The sequence below is a fragment of the Leopardus geoffroyi genome, chromosome C1 (genome assembly GCF_018350155.1).
Source record: "Leopardus geoffroyi isolate Oge1 chromosome C1, O.geoffroyi_Oge1_pat1.0, whole genome shotgun sequence".
Lineage (NCBI taxonomy): Eukaryota > Metazoa > Chordata > Mammalia > Carnivora > Felidae > Leopardus > Leopardus geoffroyi.
In genome coordinates, this window is record NC_059328.1 from 132,626,241 (window position 1) to 132,649,849 (window position 23,609).

At 34.4% G+C, this 23,609-nt stretch overlaps 1 protein-coding gene across 4 annotated transcripts in view; it reads right to left on the reverse strand.

Annotated features, from left to right (window-relative positions):
- Positions 1 to 23,609, reverse strand: part of LRP1B (LDL receptor related protein 1B) — a 1,910,230-nt gene that overhangs the window by 953,618 nt on the left and 933,003 nt on the right. For all 4 annotated transcript variants that reach the window (XM_045479681.1, XM_045479680.1, XM_045479683.1 and 1 more), the window contains exon 7: positions 14,922 to 15,084. In XM_045479681.1, the coding sequence (XP_045335637.1) occupies positions 14,922 to 15,084 (163 nt within the window). The remainder of the gene's footprint in view (positions 1 to 14,921; positions 15,085 to 23,609) is intronic.

Here is a 23,609-nt window from a genome sequence, read left to right on the forward strand (position 1 = left end):
TCTGTCTCTCTCTGTCCCAAAAATAAATAAACGTTGAAAAAAAAAAAAAAAAAAAAAAGAAAAATACTATTGTTACAGTTGTTTTTGGAAGAGATTTTGATCCTTTCAATTTACTTACAATATTCTAGGCTAAAGTAAATATTCTTATTTCATTTGGGAAAAATGGGATTTTGGTTTTAATTACAATTAATCATATGTTAGCTGTTAATCCTATAGATTACAAAACAAAGAAGTTTTATGAGCTATTCAGTATTATTCATCTTAATATAATTAATTTTAATAAAATAATTTAAAATTGCCTTTTAAATATTTTAGTTTATGTATTTATTTTGAGAGAGAGAGTGAGCATGAGTAGGTGAGGGGCAGAAAGAGGGAGGCAGAATCCTAAGCAGGCTCCATGCTGTCAGCATGGAGCCCGATGTGGAGCTTGAATTCACAAACCGTGAGATCATGATCTGAAGTGAAACCAAGAGTTGGACACTTAACTGGACCAAACCACTCAGATGTCCCTAAAATTATTTTTTAATCGTGCAATATTAAGTTGTCTGATAAGTGGAATCTTAAATATGAAATAAGTCTACAAAAAATAAAAATAAATAAAAATAAGGCATAGCTTAAAAAATATTTTCTTTACTAAGCAACCTCAAATGTATATGTTATTAGTCTGCTTATCTTACCCAGGTACTTGTCTTTAAAAAATAGAAACATACACAGATCCAAAGAGTAAGAGCATTTAAGGAAGGCAGAGTTTCCAGCAGCTAGTTCTATTTCTCACTAGAAATTTCCTTATCTTCAATCATCTAAACCTATGTTGTCTTATTTACTGGGAAGCAACTATAGATCCCAAATGTATCTTTCTCTGTGGAATAAATTAGGGCTTTCTCTGTAAATTTAGCATGATTCAGCACCAAAAAAACATGCTTGGTAGTGACAGTTTGAGTAATTGCCTTGTTAAATCATCACAGGTATTATCGATGCAGTTTTCACTGTCATGGTTGTAGTCGTCATCATCATCATCATCACCTCCATTACCATCCTTATCTACTGCTTGCAGGGTTTTGATAAAGAACCTCAAAATATCCATCATGAAGAACATGATTTGCTCTCAAGTACAGTAATTCGCATTCTACAGCAAATATTCTCATGGCAGTGTCTCAATACATCTCTCTCTCCCATTCTCAGTGAAATTATGTTTTGCTTCTTCTAGTTCTTTTCCTAACAGAAACTTGATTATGTTCAGAGAACCATCATTCCCAATGACCTTCCCAACCATGCTCCCTCACCACTACCAAATTTTCAAATGACTGGGGGAAATTGAATACACTTCCAGATCTTGGGGTGGACTCCAATTAATACAAATCCAAACAGCACATGGTATTTCCCCAGCAACTGAGACTGCTCCAGGTGTGAGAAAGCAACCTTATTTAGCCCATTCAAACTGAAATAATGGATTTATAGTCCATAGTAAGGGGTCAGGTTTCTTACTTTTTCTTGCTGCATGAGAATAGTACACAATTTTCCTCAGTTGGTAGTGGCAACAAACTTATGACCAAGGGGGAAAAGGCTGTAGCTGTGGATGGGAGAGCAGGGATATAGAAGGGATATGGCTCCTTAAAGATGTTAATGAGGCATCAGTTCAACCAAGCCTACATCCAACCAAGCTTGCTCTTCTCTGGCCTTCCTCTAAGTTAGAAAATGAATTAACTTATCATTTAAGCCAGTTAGGAGGGGGTTTTTAGTGTCTAAAGTATTATTCAACACACCATTATTACACTATATTTACACTATTTCAACTATTTTCTCTTTCTTTTCTACTTCTAGTGTTATGCCCACCAATAATCCATTATGTCTTCCACTCAGATTGAATTTCTGCAAACGTTACATTTATTCAAAGCATGTTCTAAAACAAACAAGCAAATCTATGGGCTGGTACTAGGAAGGAGATCTTAAGAAGTACAAACAAAAGAATAATTATCATTCGAATGTCTGAAAAGAGTAGGAAATAGAGTTGGGAGTATTCATGGTGTTTCCAGCCTTTCCAAAAAAGAGGATATTTAGGTTCTAGGAATTAGGCACCAGTTATTAGGAGAAATTGCCCCCAATCTGAAAATGCCAATTATTTCATTTACTGGCCAGAGCATAATGTACTTGTTTCTCTGATTAAAAGTTTCTCTGATTAAAAGCTATTTGGATTTGTGAATGTTGCAAGAGGTGATACAAACCTAATAATGAAAGTGACTCATTCAAAGTAAAATGATAAACCTGAATTCTAAGCATTCAGGAGATTATAAAAAAAATTGGAAAAATATGAATCTACTCAATTTAAAATACATTTTAGAAACTAGGGCTTTCACATGCTATCCTCTTCTACGTTTAATTTTTTATTACCCAAAAAGAAAGAAAATAATAAAATCAGATGGTGGTCACAGTGGAAGAAGCACTCATCTGTCACCAGAAGCTCATAGCTCACACCCCTTCCTTTCCAAAATGTGGAATGGCTGACAACTTCCCAGTTAGAAACCATATTTTCTAGCCCTCTTGTCATCAGATGTGACCAAGTGACTAGATGTCACTAATTGGAATGTAACTGAAATAATGATGGCCATTGCTGAGCTGGAATTAGGAAAAAGAAAAAAGGCAGACATGTCATTCCTCTCTCTGGTCAAAAATCAGAGGATTCTCAGACCCTAAAGGATGTAGGAACCACAAGATGGAAGGAACCTCCATCTTTGAATCATCACAAGGATAAAAGCTGCTTGATAGTTCAGAATGCATACATTGGACTCGACCTTGAGCAATAAAACAGAAAACAAATTAACAAAATTTCTACTGTGCTATCCACTGAAATTTACGCAGTGAGTATCATCATAACAAATTCAAAAGTTGGTAGCACAGGGGCGACTGGGTGGCTCAGTCGGTTGGGCGTCCGACTTCAGCTCCAGTCATGATCTTGCGGTCCATGAGTTTGAGCCCGGCATCGGGCTCTGGGCTGATGGCTCAGAGCCTGGAGTCTGCTTCCGATTCTGTGTCTCCCTCTCTCTCTCCCCCTCCCCCGTTCATGCTCTGTCTCTCTCTGTCTCAAAAAAATAAGTAAACGTTAAAAAAAAATTAAAAAAAAAAGTTGGTAGCACAAGTACAAAACTACCTTAATAAAAATTTAAAATACATTAAATATAATAAGATTGTAAATTACTACATTGAAGGGGTGCCTGGTGGCTCAGTCAGTTAAGCATCCAACTCTTGATTTTGGCTCATGTCATGATTTTATGGTTCATGAGATTGAGTTCCCCATCAGGCTCTCTCTCCCTCTCGGTCTGCCCCTCCCCCCCAATAAATAAATAAACATTTAAAAATGCATAACAGTGTCAGATAACCATGGGTCGCCTGGGTGGCTCAGTTGGTTGAGTGTCCTACTTCAGCTCAGGTCATGATCTCATGGCTAGTAAGTTTGAGCCCTGAGTCAGGCTCTGTGCTGACAACTCGGAGCCTAGAGCCTGTTTCAGGTTTTGTGTCTCCCTCTCTCTGTCTGACCCTCTTCTCTCTCAAAAATAAACATTATTTTTTTTTTCTTTAATGCATAACATTGGCCTCATGGTTAAGGCAGCAGCATCAGGGTAACTAATGTTCAGGACTGAAAATATCAAAGGTTAAAAATACTTGATAAAAAATGTCATTTGCAGTATCTTGATAAATATATTGGAAGAAAAAACAAGTGCTTTTTGAGCCTATGTATTTAAGGGAAGAAGTTTAAAAGTATAATATTAGTAATTGTGTTAGTTACTACATGCCTTCGTTGGCAAGATATTATGGGGAAAAATGAGTATAGGTAAGAATTGGCTGACTGACAACCAAAACTGAAAGGGAATAGACCAAGTCCAAAATTGAGGTCTTCCAGCTTTGGAGATCCAGTTGTTTCTAGGATGTGAATACTAAGAAAAATTGCTGGAATTACTTTGAACAACAAAAGCCAATTAACTTCTCAACTGAATAGAAGAGTTTCACCTTTAGATAAAGGTGTTTGCTTCCCACTGGCGTGTTGTTTTCAGGCTTCGAAGTGACCACAAACAGGTTGAAAGAGAAAACCAAGAGAGTGAGGTGCAAAGAAATAATTTGGGTTTGATAATTATTTGTAGAGTATAACTTTGAGTGAGGATATTGGTATATAGAAGTAATGGGAAGCAAAGAAATCAAAATCTACTAATTTTCAAGGAAATTTATAACTTCAAAAGCCATGAGCCTATCTTACAAAATTCTTTGTTTCTTCAAACCTTAAAACAACTTGAAAGGAACAAGAAACAGTCTGTGAAATATATAGAGTCCACAGGGGGAGGATGCTCCATTGCCAACTTCAGATGTAGTATTTAGCACAACAGACTAGAAAGAATCTCCCCGGGGAAGCACAGGTAAAGAACAATGAACAAGGGGAGATGTTACAGGGAGAGAAGTACCATCTAGACAAGGGAATTTCTAAACTACCAGGACAGAGGGTCTTTCCTTTACTTTCCTGGTAGGATTTCATTATTTCTCTATGCCAATGACTACTGTGTGCCTCCAATCTTCTATTTTCTAGATGATGATTCTTGTTTTTGTTATTCTATCACTGTTCCACTGATTTATATAGAGTATGGAGGGGACAGTCGGGACAGATATCTTGTCTTTTGGTTCATAATTTGCTATATAAAAGGAAGTACAAAAGGACGTGATGGAGAGGACTGCACATCACCTGGAGGTCCTCCACTTTGAACTCACGTAGTATATGCTATGAGAAGAAGGGCATATATAGATATTTGGTAGCCAGAAGAGAAGACTGGGACAGAAATGACAATATGTTTATTCAAAATGCATGTTCCCATTTCTATAGTATGGTGATGTCATGGGCAAGAAACTGCCTACCCAGGTGCTACATTTCCCTGATCCCCTTGCATCCAACTTGTCTACAGATATTCAACATTTTTCCCCTTCTACTAGTTGAGAACAGGCTGTATGAGATTCTATAGCCACAAAATGGAAGGAACCCTTATCTCAGAATAACCACAAGGAGGAAGCTACCCACCAACCTCTAACACACTCATCAGATTCATATGGGTATGAAATATAATTTTATTGTGTGATGTCATCATTTTGGTTTATAAAAGTGACTACCATTATCCTAATACAGTTGTTATGAGATTACTGTATTGATATTTCTTCAAACTTCAGTGTATATCCTGTGAAAATTACATTGGTCTTATGCAGTCATTTCAATTAATAAATAAAATTATATACACTTGAAATATCTTTCTCAAATCGAGTTCATAATAATAAATCATTTAAAAAATAAAACAGAATATCTTTGTTTTCACTTAAAAAAATGAAAATCTTAGCAATTCAGAGATTTTTAAATCACTGGAGAATTCCAAACACTTTAGACATGTTCCACATTAAGTTTATGGGATGAATCAATTATTTAGCTATACGTTCAAATTAATGAGACTCCTAAATATAAATTCAATATGAGATGTAGACTGAAACCCTCCAGAAAGTAGGACTATTTTCTTTTTATATGTTGCTTTTTAATCTCATTTTATGCCACACTAAACCAGATATAGAATGTAATTATAGAGATTTACTAATAGTTTGGTTGCTGATAATGTTACTATAACCTATATTCAATCATTATGAAGAACAATGAGAAAAATCATTTGTTTTGCTTTCTCAAAAAACATTAGTTTAAGATGACATAGAGGCACATTTTATGAGCAGTTGTTTACCTAAACACAAGTTTTTTTTATTCCATGTTTTTTCCAGTGTTACTGAGAAATTATTGGCATATATGTTTGTAAAAGTTTAAATCATGCAGCATGATAGTTTGATTTACATATAGTATAATGGATTCAGCTTACATCTACCTATCTTCTCATATAGATACAATAACAAAAAAAAAGAAATAAAAGGAAAAATATTTTTCCTTGTGATGAGAACTCACAGGATTTAATCCCCTAATAATTTTCCTATGTATCATACAGCAGTGTTAGCTATTCTCACCATGCTGTACATTACATCCCCAGTACTTATTAATAACTGGAAGTTTGTATCTTTTCTCCCATCTTCCAACTTTTGCCACTGGTAATCACAAATCTGATCTCTTTTTCTGAGAGTCTGGTTTTTTTTTTTTTTTTTTTTTTTTTTTTGCTTTTTGTTTACATGTCACATATAAATGAGTTCATGCAATACCTGTCTTTCTTGGTCTGACTTATTTCACTTAGCATAATGCCTTCAAAGTCCTTCTATATTGTCAAAAATGATGGGATTTCCTCATTTTTTTCTTTAGTGGTTGAATAATATTCCAGTGTGTGTGTGTGTGTGTGTGTACACGTGTGAGCACATGCATGCATACGTGTATCATAAATTCTTTGTATAAAAATGCAATGATACATTGATAGACACTTAGTATCTTTCTATGTCATGGCTCTTATAAATAATGTTGTTATGAACATGGAGGTGCAGATATCTTTTTGAGTTAATGTTTTTGTTTTCTTTGGATATATTCTTGGAAATGGAATTACTGTATCATATGGTAATTATATTTTTAATTTTTGAGCATCTTCCATACTGTCTTCCATCATGGCTGTATTGATTTACATTCCCTGTATCCAATTCATATGCACAAGGCTTCCCTTTACTCCACATCTATGCCAGCATTATTTCTTGTCTTTTTGATGATGGCCATTTAACAGGTATAAGGTGATCCCTCATTGTGCTATTAATTTGCATTTTCCTAATAACAAGTAATACTAAGCATCTTTTCATGTACCTGTTGGCCTTCATATATCTTCTTTGGAAAGTGTCTATTTGTATCTTTAGCCCATTTTTTAATGGGGTTGATGTTTTTTTTTTTTTTTTTTTTTTTTTTTGCTACTGGGTTGTATGAGTTCTTTATATACTTTGGAAATTAATCTCTTATTGGGTACATAGTTTGCAAAATTTTTTCCCATCCCAGAGGTTGCCTGTTCACTTTGTTGATATTTTTTTTTTTTTTTTTTTTTTTTGGTGTTCAGAAGCTTTTTATTTTGATATAGTCCCACTGGTTGGTTTGTTAATCTATTTATTTACTTAGTTGCCTGTGCTTTAGATGTCACATTCAAAAATTAATTAATTAATTACCAGTACCCATGTCAAAGAGTTTTGTTCCTGTTTTCTTCTAGGAGTTTCATGGGTTCATGTCTTATACTTAAATCTTCGACCCATTACAAGTTAATTTTTGTGAGTGGTAGAAGATATAAGGCTAGTTTCCTTCTTTTACATGTGAATATTCAATTATCTCAGCACAATGTACAAAGAGATTGTCTTTTTTCCATTGACTATTTTGGCTCTGGTGTCAAATATTAGTTGACCAAATATGTTTGGGTTTATTTCTGGGCTTTCAATCTTTTCCGCTCACTGGACTATTTGTATATTTTAATGTCAGTACCATACTATTTTGACGACTATAGATTTATTTTTTTATATTTAAAAAATTAATGTTTATTCATTATTTTTGAGAGAGAGCGAGCGAGCGAGAGAGCGCATATGCAAGCAGGGGAGGGGCAGAGAGAGAGGAAGACACAGAATTTGAAGGGGGCTCCAGGCTCTGAGCTGTCAGCACAAAGCCGGACGCAGGGCTCTAACTCACGGATCATTTGATCATGACCTGAGCTGAAGTACGGTGCTTAAAAGACTGAGCCAACCAGGTGCCCCGACTACAGATTTGTAGTATATCTCGTAATCAGGCAGTGCGCTGCCTCCCGCCTAAACAATTTTTACAAGAGATTACAGAGACAATTACCTCAGTAAAACTGACAGAAGACCAGCTACCCTCAACATTTGACTTTTTCCTTTTCATGATTAAAAAAAATATATTGAGTAAACACTATTTGACACTATAAAACATCCAACTTGACCCTAAAGCCAAGCCAATTTCTCCCTAGTCAAACCACTGTGAATCTGGCTCAAGGGAAAATATCAATTTTCGATCAATACCCTTCAAGGCTCAGCAGTCAAGCAAAACAAAATATAACTCAGCATAAAAGCTTTTTTTTTTCTTCTGATTCTTTTTTTTTAGTTGAATATGATTATATGGCCTACAATAAAATCCTGAATTTATGTTATATATGAAAGAGTGGTAACTTAAAAGGAGAATGGTGTCAAGTATGTATTTTATTGTTTTTAATTTTTGTCTTTTCCCTTGTGGTATTTACAAACCAACATTTTCTGTTTTGTTTTGTTTTGTTTTTTGAAAATAATATTTGTGCCTAACCCACTATTTAGCTCATAAACTTCAAATAAATTACTGCTTAGAATTTGTTGTTTAGAATGTGTGTTTTTTTGTAAACTATAATAACTATATCTTTTGGTTTTAATATTTGATATTTAATTCATAATTCTGTTATACTCAAAGCTCCATAAGAAAATATATCATACCATTATCTTTCATGCCCTTATTATAACTGAGTGAAATAGGAAATGTGTCCATATATTTCCAAAAGCAATACTATTTGCTCATATCTACTTCTTGTTTTCATACAATTCTATGTAATAAACAATTAGAAATCATTTTACATTAATTGGAAATATAAAATTATTATTGTCTAAAAATGGCATAGATTCTTCCAGTGTGCAAACTATTCTATGGCAGAGAATACAAAACTTTCATGCCACTTGAGAATTGCTTTATAAATGAAACAATAATATATTTAATGCTACCCCAGTAGCATTAGGCTTAGAATATTCACATAGATTACAAAACCATTGAAGAATCTGAATAGAATAAAAGCTCCCATCAGTTTCTTTAAACTACTTTTCTTTATTAAAGATAAAGTATATCTTTAAAGATAAAAATAGGAACACTAGGAGAGAACTCCCAGAGAACTCCCAACCCAATCTCTTCTTTGTATCATATAAAACATTACTGGAGGGGCACCTGGGTGGCTCAGTCAGTAGAGTGTCCAACTTCGGCTCAGGTCATGATCTCATGGTTGGTGAGTTCAAGCCCCGCATCAGGCTCTGTGCTGACAGCTCAGAGCCTGGAGCCTGACTCAGATTCTATGTCTCCCTCTCTCTCTCTGTTCCTCCCCCACTCACGCTCTCTCTCTCTCTCTCTCTCTCTCTCTCAAAAATAAATAAACATTAAATTTTTTTTAAATAAAAAATAAAATATTACTGGAAAGAAATGTCATCTGCCTTGAAAAGAGATAAGAAAAATACTCCTTGAAATGAGTTTGAATGGCCTTGGCTAAAAGGAAATGGAAGAGTTCTCCTAGAAAAGGGACTAAAGAATTGGAACAAAGTATTTGTCCATATTCCAAACAAGTTAAGGTAAGTACAAAGAGACCCCCTCAGTGCCTGGGAAAAGAAATTCAAAGAACGCACATAAGAGAGAACTGTTATATGACAGAGGATGTAGTAGATGATGTCGGTTCTTAGTCCATTTATTTTTCCATCTTTGGCCCTAATTTCACTCTTTCACATATCAATGGTGGAAAAAAAAGTGGCTTTTGTCCCATTCAGGAAGGCATCTACCCCATTTCTGGCTAAGAAGACATGAACATCTAAGGAAAAACACAAAACAAAAACAAAAAAAAAAATGCTTTTTTCTTCTTTTTTCTTTTGAGTGGAGTACCATGTTTCTACACAAGATCCCTAGAACTTCACCTTATGATGGCAAGAGAATTAACCTAAAAACCATACACTAACCATAATATCACAAAGAGGTAAATGGACCCAGATCCTGAATGATATTGTTGAGCCACTAAAATAATCAACTCAGAGACTATCCTATATTTACATTTAAAAGCGAAATAATAAATTCCTTCATAATTGTGCTTTTTTCCTATCCCTTTATTTGAGTGGACAGCATTTATCAGAGTGATAATTCAAAGAAATCTCTTTTATAGAGAGTGGGTGGAAGATTGGGAAGATACTAAATATAATTACTAGAAATAGAACTATGAAGTCAGTAATTTGGATATAAGTTTAACAAACATTTAAAACATATAGAGTAAAAAGAGAGAAAGAACAGCAAAGAGGGAAATAGAGATGTAAAATGTTTTGCATTCTTCTGAGTTACTATTGTAACTGAAGATGTAAAATGTTTTGCATTCTTCTGAGTTACTATTGTGAATAACGTGAGCTAAGAACACAGTGAAAGTTGAGTCAGATTGGGTTAAGTTTCCAGTAAAAGGTGTAATGAACATAAACCACTCCAAATTACTTTTCCGTATTCCCAGGGTAATCACAATATAAATTGTATTGGAAGGAGACAGTGATTAAAGGCAATGCCATACGTGAACCTCCACTCACAGAAAGGTTTGGAGAGTAATTTGGAGAGTTTGACCCCTAGACAAAATGAATTAATGAGAATAATTTGAGTCATACACAAAACAGCTAATATGCATTTATACCCCTGAGTGAGTCTTTGAACAACTAGCTTCACTTAAAATAATTCAGACCAGGAAACAGGAACTTGCATTTCCATGTTGTCTTGCCTAATCACATCAGCAACTCCTGAAAGGAACTTTGGATTGAAAAGTGGCTATGATAAACTCTCCTGAAAAACCTTGTAAAATGGCCAATTTAGACAAATGCCTATTGTTCAGATAATTCTCTATGAATCTAAATGTTATCTAAGAGTGTTGGACTCACTCAGAAAAGGTAGTAGTGGTGTAAATAGGAAATCAGCATATAGATATTTAGACTATGAACAGATAAAAAATTAAAATACAGCTAATATTATAATGGATATTCACTTGAATTTGTTGCTAAGATAAGAAAACACATTAAGTAACTTTAAATTCAAGAGTGAGCACTTGGGTGGCTCAGTCAGTTAAGCATGTGACTCTTGGTTTTGGCTCAGGTCATGATCTCATGGTTCGTGGTTTTGAGCTCTGTGTTGGCCTCCGTACTGAGAGCATGTAGCTCGCTTGGGAGTGTCTCTCTCTGTCTCTCTGTCTCTCTGTCTCTCTCTCTCTGTCTTTCTCTCTCTCTCTCTCTCTCTCTCTCTCTCTCTCTCCCTTCCCTGCTTGCTCACACTCTCCTCAAAATAATCATTAAAAAAAAGAAGAAAGAAACTTTAAGTTCAGAATCTCCAACAGGAATTTTAAAGCAAGTCGTAACATAAACTCAATAGAATGATTATTGAAGGTATTGAATTATCTCCATTCTCTGAATTTTCTTCTAATAAAGAGAAATATGCAAAAAGATTCTCAGGGAGACTAAGTTTACATCATTTTAAAGAAACATTTTTGTGGGGATGTGTAGAGGGTAGTTCTTCCTCAAAAAAATTAGGACTCATAATTTGCAACCTATCAAAATGTGAATATAAATGTCAGAATATTAGGGGCACTTATGAATTGCAGAAGAGTATATGACTCATCCACATTGATAATTCCATGAGGACAATAAGAACACAGAGTGGCATGTTTTTAGGTGCTTCCTAATTTTCAAACCCATAGCAACTTCTGAACCATCTGAATCCCCAAACTGATAGATAGTGGTTAGTTGTGGGGGTACAATCTACAGATTTAATTTACCCACAGTGCAGTATGAGGGGATTAACAGCCAAAGGTCCGCAACAACTCTACTTATGTCCTATAAAAAAGTGACTAGTGAGTGCAGGCTCTAATTTGAAACTTAGGCTGGCTCTGGGAGCCACCTGACAGAATTGAAAAACATGATATCTACCCCAAGGATTCCCTTGTTACAAAAGCCCTTTCATGGTCATAGGGAAACCTACCTTATTTTCTGGCTTTCCACGTTCATACAGAATTCTAAATTCTTAGATTAGAATTTCATAAGCCCATCCTATTCCCTGATCTAAGTCTAACTTTGATTCTATCTCTAATGTCTCATCTATGATTGGTTTTGCCAGCAGTGGGGATCCAGGTAGGTGATGGGAAAAAGTGTATTAAATATTCAAATACTGTCAATCACTTCTGTGTGTACTCAACTTTGAGACTTTCTCCTCCTAGCAGTTGGCCTGCTCTCATAGAGAACAAAGACGATATACTTTTTATTCATTTCACTCATGAGGTCATGGATTCACACATAAATCCTACATATCACTCTGCCGTTCATTCTCTACAAGTCAGAAGTCCATCCTACATAGAAAAATGGTATACTCAGGAAATATTCAATTCCTGCTTTTTCTCATGACTAAGGAGATTTCCCCTGTCCTTCAGGTTATCCATCTCATATAACTCTACTATGTTTGGGTTTCATACATGGTACCACACATCCCCGCAAATAGATTTTTTCCCAAATTCTCAATTCCAATGTCATTACTATCACTAGAAGTGAAAGTTAAAAGTATAGCCAAGTAAAAGATTTCTTTTTCAATGCAGCTTTTTTTTTTTAATTTTTTTTTCAACGTTTATTTATTTTTGGGACAGAGAGAGACAGAGCATGAACGGGGGAGGGGCAGAGAGAGAGGGAGACACAGACTCGGAAGCAGGCTCCAGGCTCTGAGCCATCAGCCCAGAGTCCGACGCGGGGCTCGAACTCGGGGACCGCGAGATCGTGACCTGGCTGAAGTCGGACGCTTAACCGACTGCGCCACCCAGGTGCCCCTCAATGCAGCTTTGAAAGAAGTAAGGCAAATCTCCCTCCATTTCTACTGCTATTAAGGTCAAGCTCTAAAAATCAGATTTGACTTTTAATGTATTCCAATGATTTCAGAAGTTACAAGAGAATGAGCCAAAGATAATCACTCAGTCCATACACTTAGGAAAAAGTAGGAGAAATTTCACTGGTGGCACATATCCCCTTTGGTAGGTCATGCACAGTTGTTCCAGCTTTGCCTATTCAAATTATGCTGGAGCAGGCCCAGAAGTAAAAGTTAAAGGAAAAAAACCTACTGTTCCTTTCCTAGATAGCATTGTATTAATCCTAGCCAAATTTCTGATAATAAGAGAAAAATAGAATATATTTGAAAGTGTTATACTCCAAACAGGCTTATATTTATAAAAGAGCAGAGCTCTGCTTTCTCTGATTTCTGCAATTCATGATTGAAAAACTGCTTGAGACACAGAACAAACTCAAATGAAAAATTCCAAAGAACCAATTGTGATAAATGATACATGACAAAATTACATTTAAACAGTTACTAGGCCCCAAGGAATCCTGCAGAGAATAAGTGCAAACAATATGGGGGTTTTTTACTCCTAATTCCTTTGACAAAAGTAACAAAATATGGTTCTTTCATGTAATGACAGAGAGAAACAGGAAGCTTGGGAATATAAACTATGTTGCTGTTCTGAAAGAGAGATGGTACTCACATATATTATATTCGAGATTGACAGTTTTATTTAAAAAGGGTCTCTGGATCTTAGTTTTTAAAAATGGGGGAAGATAAGATGGTAGAATGAGGGGAGAAAGACAGTAGCTTCACCTCTTAACATTTTTGATAAATAAGACTGTCTAAAGGCGAGTTTGAAATTCGGTTAGCAAATCCAGGGAAAAACATGCAAGCAAATATATTTCTAGACAGAATTCCAGAATAATTCCAAAAGAATGTTGTTACCACATTTGTAAATTTCCAATTCTTTCTTACTACCCTTATCCAACAACCCAAACAAATCAGTTTAAATACAACTTCTTTTACTAATGTCTTTTGAAGCATCACTGCAGTCAGATTGAGTCAAGTCACCATCTGCTGCAAATACAAATAGAGCTACATTCAAGAATTATATTACACAGCCTTCCTAGCAAAGTTCTTACGTGCAAGCTGTTCTTGTCAAAATCAGAACCATTGTGATGATGCATCTTAATATTCAATCAGACTTTAAGTAAAGAGTGACAAAAGTCCACATATGGATGACAGCTGTTTCTTCAGTAAATATTTTCCCATTTATTGAATGGAGGCTTATGGCAGTTTAGGATACGTTCCATCAGACATTTCAGCCTGAACTGCTTGGGGACGATTAAACCAGTAACAAGATAAAATTTCAGTTTTCAAATCTTTGCTACAACTTACATCTGAAAAAAACAACAGTTCCTCCGATTAAAATTATACACTATGTCAGTAATGTGAGAGTATCCTTGCCCAGTACGCACTGGTGAAAAAACTGAATTTATAGTACTCTATATAGTTTTTGCCCCTCCTACTCAACAATACCATAGCATTTGTAAAACTGAAGCATAATTTCTATATTGATTTTCTAATCATGTGAACAAAGTTGATGGGAATTTAAACATTTATGACTATATTTGACAAATTGTGAAATATTTAAAAAGATTAATGAGCCTATTAGATAAAAGAAGGTCAGATAAGACATACTTTTAACCAACAAAGTGGCTTGCAAAATTAGAAAATCAAAAAAAAAAGTGAAGATGAATTCTGATAAAGAATTCAATAACTCCATAATTATATAGTATTTACATATCAGTAGTTGGAGGGGAAAAAAAAGATGGTTTCAACTAACAAAGATGACTTTAATGTTTTAGTAGTACCCGAGAACATGCATCATACACCTTTTATAAATACCAAATGTGTTGAACGTAAGTTTGTTAATAGCACATCTTTCAAGTGGTGTTTCTGAAGCTTGCTGACTACAAGGTCTACTGCTAAGGGAACTTAAAATTCTCCTCTATTTAACCTAAAACTATCCTGAGGCTCTTGTCTGGTGACCCCAAAGCAATTGTGAAGAGGGTTGTTTGTATCTCAGGTTAGGCCAGCAATATAAATGTGTTAAGGAACTGGTATTACCCAGATTCTGCATGGTAAATTATAGCCCTTCTTTTCTCCTTGCAATGCAGTTGTTAATATCACCATTTAAAAATACTTTGAGCCTGCAATCTTATATTCCACAGCTCCTGTCAGAGACCGATCTATTATACAATTTTTGGATGCATTACTTATTTTAATGGAAACTATTTCATATCAAACATTATAAAACAGAACTTCTTACCCTGCTATTGGATCTACGGCTATTGACTTAGGATTGTGAAGCTCCAGGTCAATCAGGGTGACACACACAGACCCGTTGTAAGTACAAACAAAGATCCGGTCACTGACATGGTCCACAAAATAGAGATTTCTGGTAAGCCAGTCAATCGCCATTTGTTGCACATCTGAAAAACACACATTGAAAACAAAATCATTGTGTTACAGGTGCAAATTTAGTATCATAAGCCAAAGACTATGTAAGTCTGCCCAAACCATCAGAGAAAGCATTTCAAAAGTATAGATAGTTTCATGTTAAAAAAAACAAAACAAAACAAAAAAACAAAAAAACAAAAACCAACAACATCAAAAAACAAAAAACAAAAAACAAAAAAAACAAAACTACACAGATAATTAATTTCTTGCTAGATCAAAATAGTGATTTAATTATTCTATAAAGTAATGACCACCTTTTGATACCTTTCTTCTTGCTATTTAAGGAATAAGAATGATCTAGACAAATGGACAAATGATTTCTAAATCCCAAAATGTAAGTATTTACAATAAAATTTTCTCCCAGTTTTCTTATTTATACTAAATAGTTCACTCAACCCAACGTGAAAATTGGTTCAATGACACAGCTAAACTCTTCAGTAGTAAGAGGAGTAAACTTTTTATGAATCTAAGGTAAATTTATATTTTCAGATCCTCTTCCATTAAAAAAAAGGAGGTGGAAAAATAGATCTGTAAAATCTCTTTGTTTACAAACAATACTCAAAACTTGGAAATTAAACCAAAGGAGTGGCGATGTTTTTCAGTGGCATGCATATGCATTATAAAACAGGCCTACTCAAATATTAATTTTCCAGAGAAGTGTTATTCAGTAGTACTTTCTGTGAAGAAGGAAATATTCTACATCCATGCTGTCCAATAAAGTAGCCATTAGCCAAATGTGTCTAGTGACCAATTAAAATGTGGCTAGTGTGACAGGGAAACTAAATCTGTGTTGTATTTCATTTTAATTCACTCAAATTTAAATTTAAAAATTGAGGTAGGTAGTTAGTGGCTACAAGGGATAGAGCAGCTCTAGGAGAATGTTTCTGTGTTTGACTTGAATATTTTCCATTTGATCAGACCTTTATGCTGTGAAATTTCATGTTAATTTGTGAATAATTATCTTGTAGAAAAGATAACCTCAAAGGTTATGGTTGTACTGCCCTGTGAGGCATTAACCATTTTTATACTTACCGACACATTTTATTTATACATTCTTTTTCCTTAAAATGCTTGTAATTATCCAATTCCACTAATGCTCTTAGATCAGCACTACTGTGCTGGTTACCTCAATAATTCCATAAATAAGTTTCTGGTTTATATTTATTCTTGAATTTCATGACAGTCATGTTTTTATCTATTAGAAATTATACTTTGACACCTTCTTGTTCAAACTTACTATGGATCTCTGATTCATTGACAAAGCAGAGTTTCCTTCTGCAATCTGAACCTAAACATTCTTCTTGCTCCATGCTTCAAAATACTTCCTTAGTAACATGCTGTTTCAGTGAATGATACCCTTTCAACAAAAAGACTAATATAGATGCGTGTGGCATTATTGTCACTCGTAATGGTATATTTTCAAAGCAAGGTACGGAAAGTAGCAACTTTGTGGAATTTCTATCATGCTTTACAAGGACAAGCAGAAAGCAGATATTGCAATTCATTGGACACACATTTTCAAGCTATCGATTACAGTTTCATTCCTGAATTGCACAGTCTTTATGGAAATATAACCATTTAAATTTCCACAAACTACATGAAGCTTTTCTCAACCAGTTCAGCAATGAGGATTTTTAAAAAGCTGAACTATTTCTGTCTCCAGAAATCTGGAAATGTATGCTTTGTTTGTTTTTATTCTTTTTACATTATTATATCAACTAGAGAACAGAACCCACTGTTTCAAATGCCATTTTAAATACCTGCGGTTCAGATAAAGTATGTATCAGAGTCCATTCAACTGTGTAGTTGATGTAATCTATGCAAGTGTAATTTTGGACAAAAGAGCTGTTTGACAGCATTCACACCTTTTTTTCAAGTCTGTATCATTACAGAAATATCCTCTGCTACTGAAACAATAGGTATTGTTAACAACCATCCAAGTTTGAAGCAACAAGGTCTCAGGAAAGAACCTAATAATTAGCCAAACACTCAGTTATTGTGGGAATTGGCTTTGTTTCCTTTTCTTATATTTGAGGTTTCTGTCTAGTTTTAATGTAATCTTTTATTAAGATTGGAGGAAATTAGACAAAAAGTTCAAGTAAGCAAGCTGACAGATATACAGGTACCTAAATAAGTAAATCTGGCCAGAATTATTTACACATTTCAGAAGATAGGTAAATCTTCTAGACAATGGATTCAGTATTTCATCTTAATTTTGCTGAAATACAACCAGATCATAGCAAGTTGCTGAAGATAATTATAATCATTTTATGACATATTAAAAAATCCTAAATATTTAGTTGAGGGCTTTATTACTGTACCATAACAGAAATTTAAATATATTCCTATTATATTTTCTAGTCCTATCCTCCATTGCCTCAGAATGTGACTGCATTTGGAGCTAAAGTTTTCAAAGGGATGATTAAATCAATGCCATTAAGGTGAGCCCTAATCTAACCTTACCCTATACTTATAAAAAGAGGTTATGACATACAAAGAGAGATACCAAAGATCCCTACACAGAGAAGAGAGGCTATTTGCAAGCCACTGAGAGGCCTCAGAGAATTCCAAACCTGTTGAATCCTTGATCTGGAACCTCTAATCTTCAGAATTGTGAGAAAATGAATTACTATTCTTTGAGCCACATAGCCTGTGGCATTTTGTTATGGTACTCTAGCAGAAGGACACATTTACTCCAGTATTGTTTAATAGAGTAGTCCATGCCACAAAATTATTGAGAAAAAAAGTCAAAATCCTGCTAAAAAAATATAAAGGAATGTCTATATGTGCCTTCAATGTCACACTGAACCATTGTCTAATAGGCACCTTCAATAACTAGTTAATTTTCCTAAGTAATATACCTTTGTTTAACTTATAGCTTAATACTGATTCAGTCCAAATATCTATGAATTTAGATATTAATTTATACATTGATTATAATTTTTTTGTCTAATAGAGATGCAAATGATTTCCATCACATAGTAAAGATAACCCCTTTTTATTACTATATGACATTAAGTGCTTTTATATCTAACTTTACAATTTTAAATTAGCATGTTTTTATTTCAGTGATTATAAATTCTACAGTGTCTTCTGTGCTCCACTGAACCGGATTTACCATCCTTCTGGTTGTCTCATTAGTGAGATAAATGACTCCTTAACATATAGTTAATATATGAATACTATAGTGAATACTATATATCATATGAGTCATGTTTTTAACTTTTTGAAAGTTACACGTTGACAAAGTTACCTCTTGATTTCTTTTTCAAATTATTTGCTATATAGTCTTCAACTAGCCAGAAATAGAAAAGGTAAATGTCCACAAGAACAAGAAAAATAACGTAAATAGGCAAAACTTTTTGGAAGGAACTATGACAAAACTAGAAGATAGCCTGAAGTTATACATTTACATAAAAAGGCGGGCTTGATTTCAGCTGATTGTTTTGACATAGAAATGCTTCATTATTTCAAAGGGGCCAAAAATATAGTCTATTGCTGCCTATAAGAAAGACTCACTTCAGATCCAAAGACACACATGGACAGAGAGTGAAGGGATAGGAAAAGATATTCTATGCAAATGGAAAGGATAGAAAGCTGAGGTAGCAATGTTTATATCAGACCAACTATACTCTAAAACAAATGTTGCAACAAGAAACAAAGAAGGGCATTGCATAATGATAAAGGGCAAATTCAACAAGAAGATGTAACACTTGTAAATATTAACTCATCCAACATAGGATCATTTAAATATATAAAGCAAATATTAACAGATACAAAGGGAATAACTGATAGAAATACAATAATAGTAGGGAACTTTAATAGTCTACTTGCATCACTGGATGTCCAGACAGCAAATTAATGAGAAAACTATATCCTGAATTAGACCAGGTAAACTTACCAGAATTCTCTATCCTAACACAGCAGAATACACATCCTTCTCAAGTATTCATGGAATGTTTTATAGGATAAATCACATGTTTTGCCACAAAATAAATCTCAATAAATTTAAGAAGACTGAAATCATATCAAGTACTTTTCTGACCTTAACAGTATATAATTAGAAATCAACTAAAGAAGAAAATAAAAAAGAAAAGAAAACCAAAAAGCAAAGAACAAAACAAACATATGGAGATGAACAGCAAGCTACTAGACAATCAATGTGTCAATGAATAAAAAAAAAGTAAAATTAAAAAATACCTGAGAAAAATGAAAATGGAAACACAGTTTTTCAAAATCCCTGGGACACAGTAAAAGCAGTTCTAAGAAGGAAGTTTATAGAGATACAGGCCCACTTCAATAAATAAGAAAAATCTTAAAAAACAAACAAAACCTTTTAACCTTATACCCAAAGGAAATAGAAAAAAAAATCCAAAATTAGAAGGAGGGAAATAATAAGGATTAGAACAGAAGTAAATAACTAGAAATCAAAACAAAACAAAACAAAACTCAGACAAACAAACAAACAACAATGTAACAGATCACTAAAACCAGGAGCTGATAGTTATTTGAAAAGATCACCCAAGAAACAGTGGTGCCTGGGTGGTGTGGTTGGTTAAGCATCTGACTTTGTCTCAGGTTATGATCTCACAGTTTGTGAGTTCAAGCCCCACATCAGGCTCTGTGCTGACAGCTCAGAGCCTGAAGCCTGCTTTGGATTCTGTGTCTTCCTCCTTCTCTGCCTCTCCCTTGCTCATGCTCTGTCTCTGTCTCTGTCTCTCTCTCTCTCTCTGTGTGTGTGTGTGTCTCTCTCTCCCTCAAAATAAATAAATAAACATTTAAAAAAATTTTTAAAAGAATGAAATCTTTCCATTTGTAACAACATGGATGGAGGTAAAGTGTATTATGCTAAGCAAAATAAGTCAGTCAGAGAAGGACAAATACTGTATGATTTCACTCATGTGTAGAATTTAAGAAACAAAACAGATGAACATATGGAAAGGGAATAAAAGACAGAGGGAACAAAACTATAAACGACTCTTAATAGGGAGGCTGGGTGGCTTAGTGGGTTGAACATCTGACTCCCACTCAGGTCAGGATCTCATGGCTCATGAGTTCGGGCCTAGCATCAGGCTGTGTGCTGACAGCCCAGAGCCTGGAGCCTCCTTCGGATTCTGTGTCTCCCTCTCTGTCTGCCCCTCCCCCAATCACACTCTGTTTCTGTCTCTCTAAAAATAAATATTAAAAAAAAAATTGTAAAAAAGGCTCTTAATGACATAGAACAAACAGGGTTAATGGAGGGACATAGGTGGGGGATGGGCTAAATGGGTGATGGGAATTAAGGATCGCACTTGTTATGATGAGCACTGGGTGTTCTATGTAAGTAATTGATTACTAAAATCTACTCTTGAAACCAATATTACACTATATGTTAACTAACTGGAATTTAAATGAAAACATTTGAAAAGACATCACTGAAAATGATAAACCTTTAGCCAGACAACTCTACCTATTCTTCTCAAAGTATTCCAAAAAGTAGAAGAGGAAGGGAAATTTCCAAATTCATTCTGTGAGGCCAGTATTACCCTGATACCAAAACCAGATAAAGACACCAATAAAATAGAGAACTATAGGCCAATATTTCTGATGATCCTACATGCAAAAATCCTCAACAAAATATTGGCAAACCCAATCCAACATTACATTAAAATAATTATTCCCTGTAATCGAGAGGGATTTATTTCTGTAAGAGTGGTTCAATATTTGCAAATCACTCAAAGTGACACATCACATCAACAAGAGAAAATATAAAAAAAAATCATATAACCATGTAAATTAAAGCAGAAAAAGCATTTGACAAAGTGTATCCATTCATGGTAAAACCCTCAATAAAGTAGGTTTAGAAGGAACATATCTCAACACAACAGAGGTCATATATGAAAATCCCATACCTATTATCATACTCAATGGAGAAAAACTGAAAGCGTTCCCCCTGTCATCAGGAACAAAACAAGGGTGTCCATTCTCACCAGTTTTATTCAATGTAATGTGGTAACTCCTAACCACAGCAATCAGATAACAAAAAGAAACAAAAGCCATCCAAATTATTAAGGAAAAAATAAAACATTCGCCATTTGAAGGCAAGAAGATAATATATATATATATATATATATATATATATATGTATATATATATGTGTGTGTGTGTGTGTGTATATGTATACATACATGTGTATATATGTATATGTATACATACATATATATATGTATATGTATATATATATACATACATATATATATGTATATGTATATATATAAATCCTGAAGACTCCACCAAAAAAAAAAAAAAGAACTGATAAATGAATTCAGTAAGGTTGTGGGATACAAAATCAATCTACAGAAATCTATCGCATTTCTGTACACTAAAGAAGCAGCAGAAAGAGAATTTAAGAAAACAACCCATTTACAAATACACCAAAAATGATAAAAAACCTATGAATAAACTTAACCAAAGAGGTAAAAGACCTATACTCTGAAAACTATAAAACATTTATGAAAGAGGGGTGCCTGGGTGACTCATTTGATTAAGCATCTGACTCTTCATTTTGGCTCAGTTCATGGTCCCAGGGTCATGGGATCAAGCACCATGTTTGGCTCCATGCTGAGCATGGAACCTTCTTGGGATTCTCTCTCTCTCTAGGCCCCTTTCCTCCACTCATGCCCTCCCTCTCCCTCCTTCTCTCTCTCTCTCTCCCCCTCACTGTCTCTAAAATAAACAAAAAATTTAAAAAAAATTAAAAAAATTGAGGAAAGAAATTGAAGACAAAACCAAGAAATGGAAAGACTTCCCATGCTCATGGATTGAAAGAACAAATATCGTTAAAACGTCTATACTACTCAAAATGATTTACACATTTAATCAATTCCCTATCAAAACACCAACAGCATTTTTCACAGAACTATAATTACTAATCCTAAAATTTGTATGGAAGCACAAAAGACCCCAAACGCCCAAAGCAATCTTGAAAGTGAAGAACGAAGTTGGAGTTATCACAATCCCAGATTCCAAGTTATACTATAAAGCTATAGTAATCAAAAAAATATGGCACTGGCACAAAAACAGACATACAGATCAGTGGAACAGAACACAGAGCCCAGAAATAAGCCTGTGATATATGCTCACTTAATCTTCCACAAAGGAGGCAAGGACAGACAATGGGATAAAGTCTCTTCAACAAATAGTGTTAAGAAAGTGGACAGCTACATGCAAAAGAATGAAACTGGATCACTTTCTTAATCATACACAAAAATAAACTCAAAATGGATTAAGGATCAAAATACAAGACCCAAAAGCATAAAAATCTTACAAGAGGGCACAGGCAGTAATTTCTTTGATATTTGCTATAGCAACATTTTTCTAGATATGTCTTCTGAAGTGAGGGAAACAAAAGGATAAATAAACTATTGGCACTGTATCAAAATAAAAAGCTTCTGAACAATGAAGGAAACAATACTAAAAATAAAACTAAATAATACTAATACTCCCTGCTGAAGGGGAGAACATATTTTCAAATGAAATAACTGATAATTAGTATTCAAAATATATAAAGAACTTTTGCAACTCAAGTCTGAAAAAAAAAACAGAAATAGTTCAATTAAAATGGGCAGAAGACGTGAACACGCATTTCTCCAAAGAAGGTGTATAGATGGCCAAGAATCACATGAATAGATGTTAAACGTCACTAATCACCAGGGAAATGCAAGTCAGAACCAAAATGAGATATCACCTGACACCTGTTAGAATGGCTGACATCAAAAAACACAAGAAACAAGTGTTGGCAAGGGTGTGTGTGGGGGGGGACAAACTTGTGCATTGTTGCTGGGAATGCATACTGGTGCAGTCACTGTGAAAACAATATGGGGGTTCAAAAAATGAAAAATATAATTACTATATGATCCAGTAATTCCACCACTGAGTATGTACCAAAGAATATAAAAACACTATTTCAAAAAGATATATGAACCCCTATTTATTGCAGCCTTATTTGTAATAGCCAAATTATGGCAGCAGTCCAAATTTCCATCAATGATGAATGGACAAAGAAAATGTAGTGTGTGTGTGTGTGTGTGTGTGTGTGTGTGTGTGTGTGTGAATACACATACATACATACATACATACATACATACATACATACGATGGAATACTACTCAGCAATAAAAAAGAATGAAATCTTTCCACATGCAACATGGATGGATCTAGAGATTATAATGCTAAGCAAAGTAAGCCAGTCAGAGAAAGGCAAATACCATATGAATTCACTCATAGGTGGAAATTAAGAAACAAAACAAACAAAAAGGAAGACAAATGATTCAAACCAAAACTTAAGTTTTATAGACTTAACTATAGAAAACAAATAGATGGTTAAAGAGGAAGGTAGTAGGGGGTGAGTGAAATAGGTGAAGGGGATTAAGAATACACTTATAATGAGGAGCACTAAGTAATGTATATTGTTGAATCACTATATTGCACACTTGAAACTAATATAATTCTGTATGTT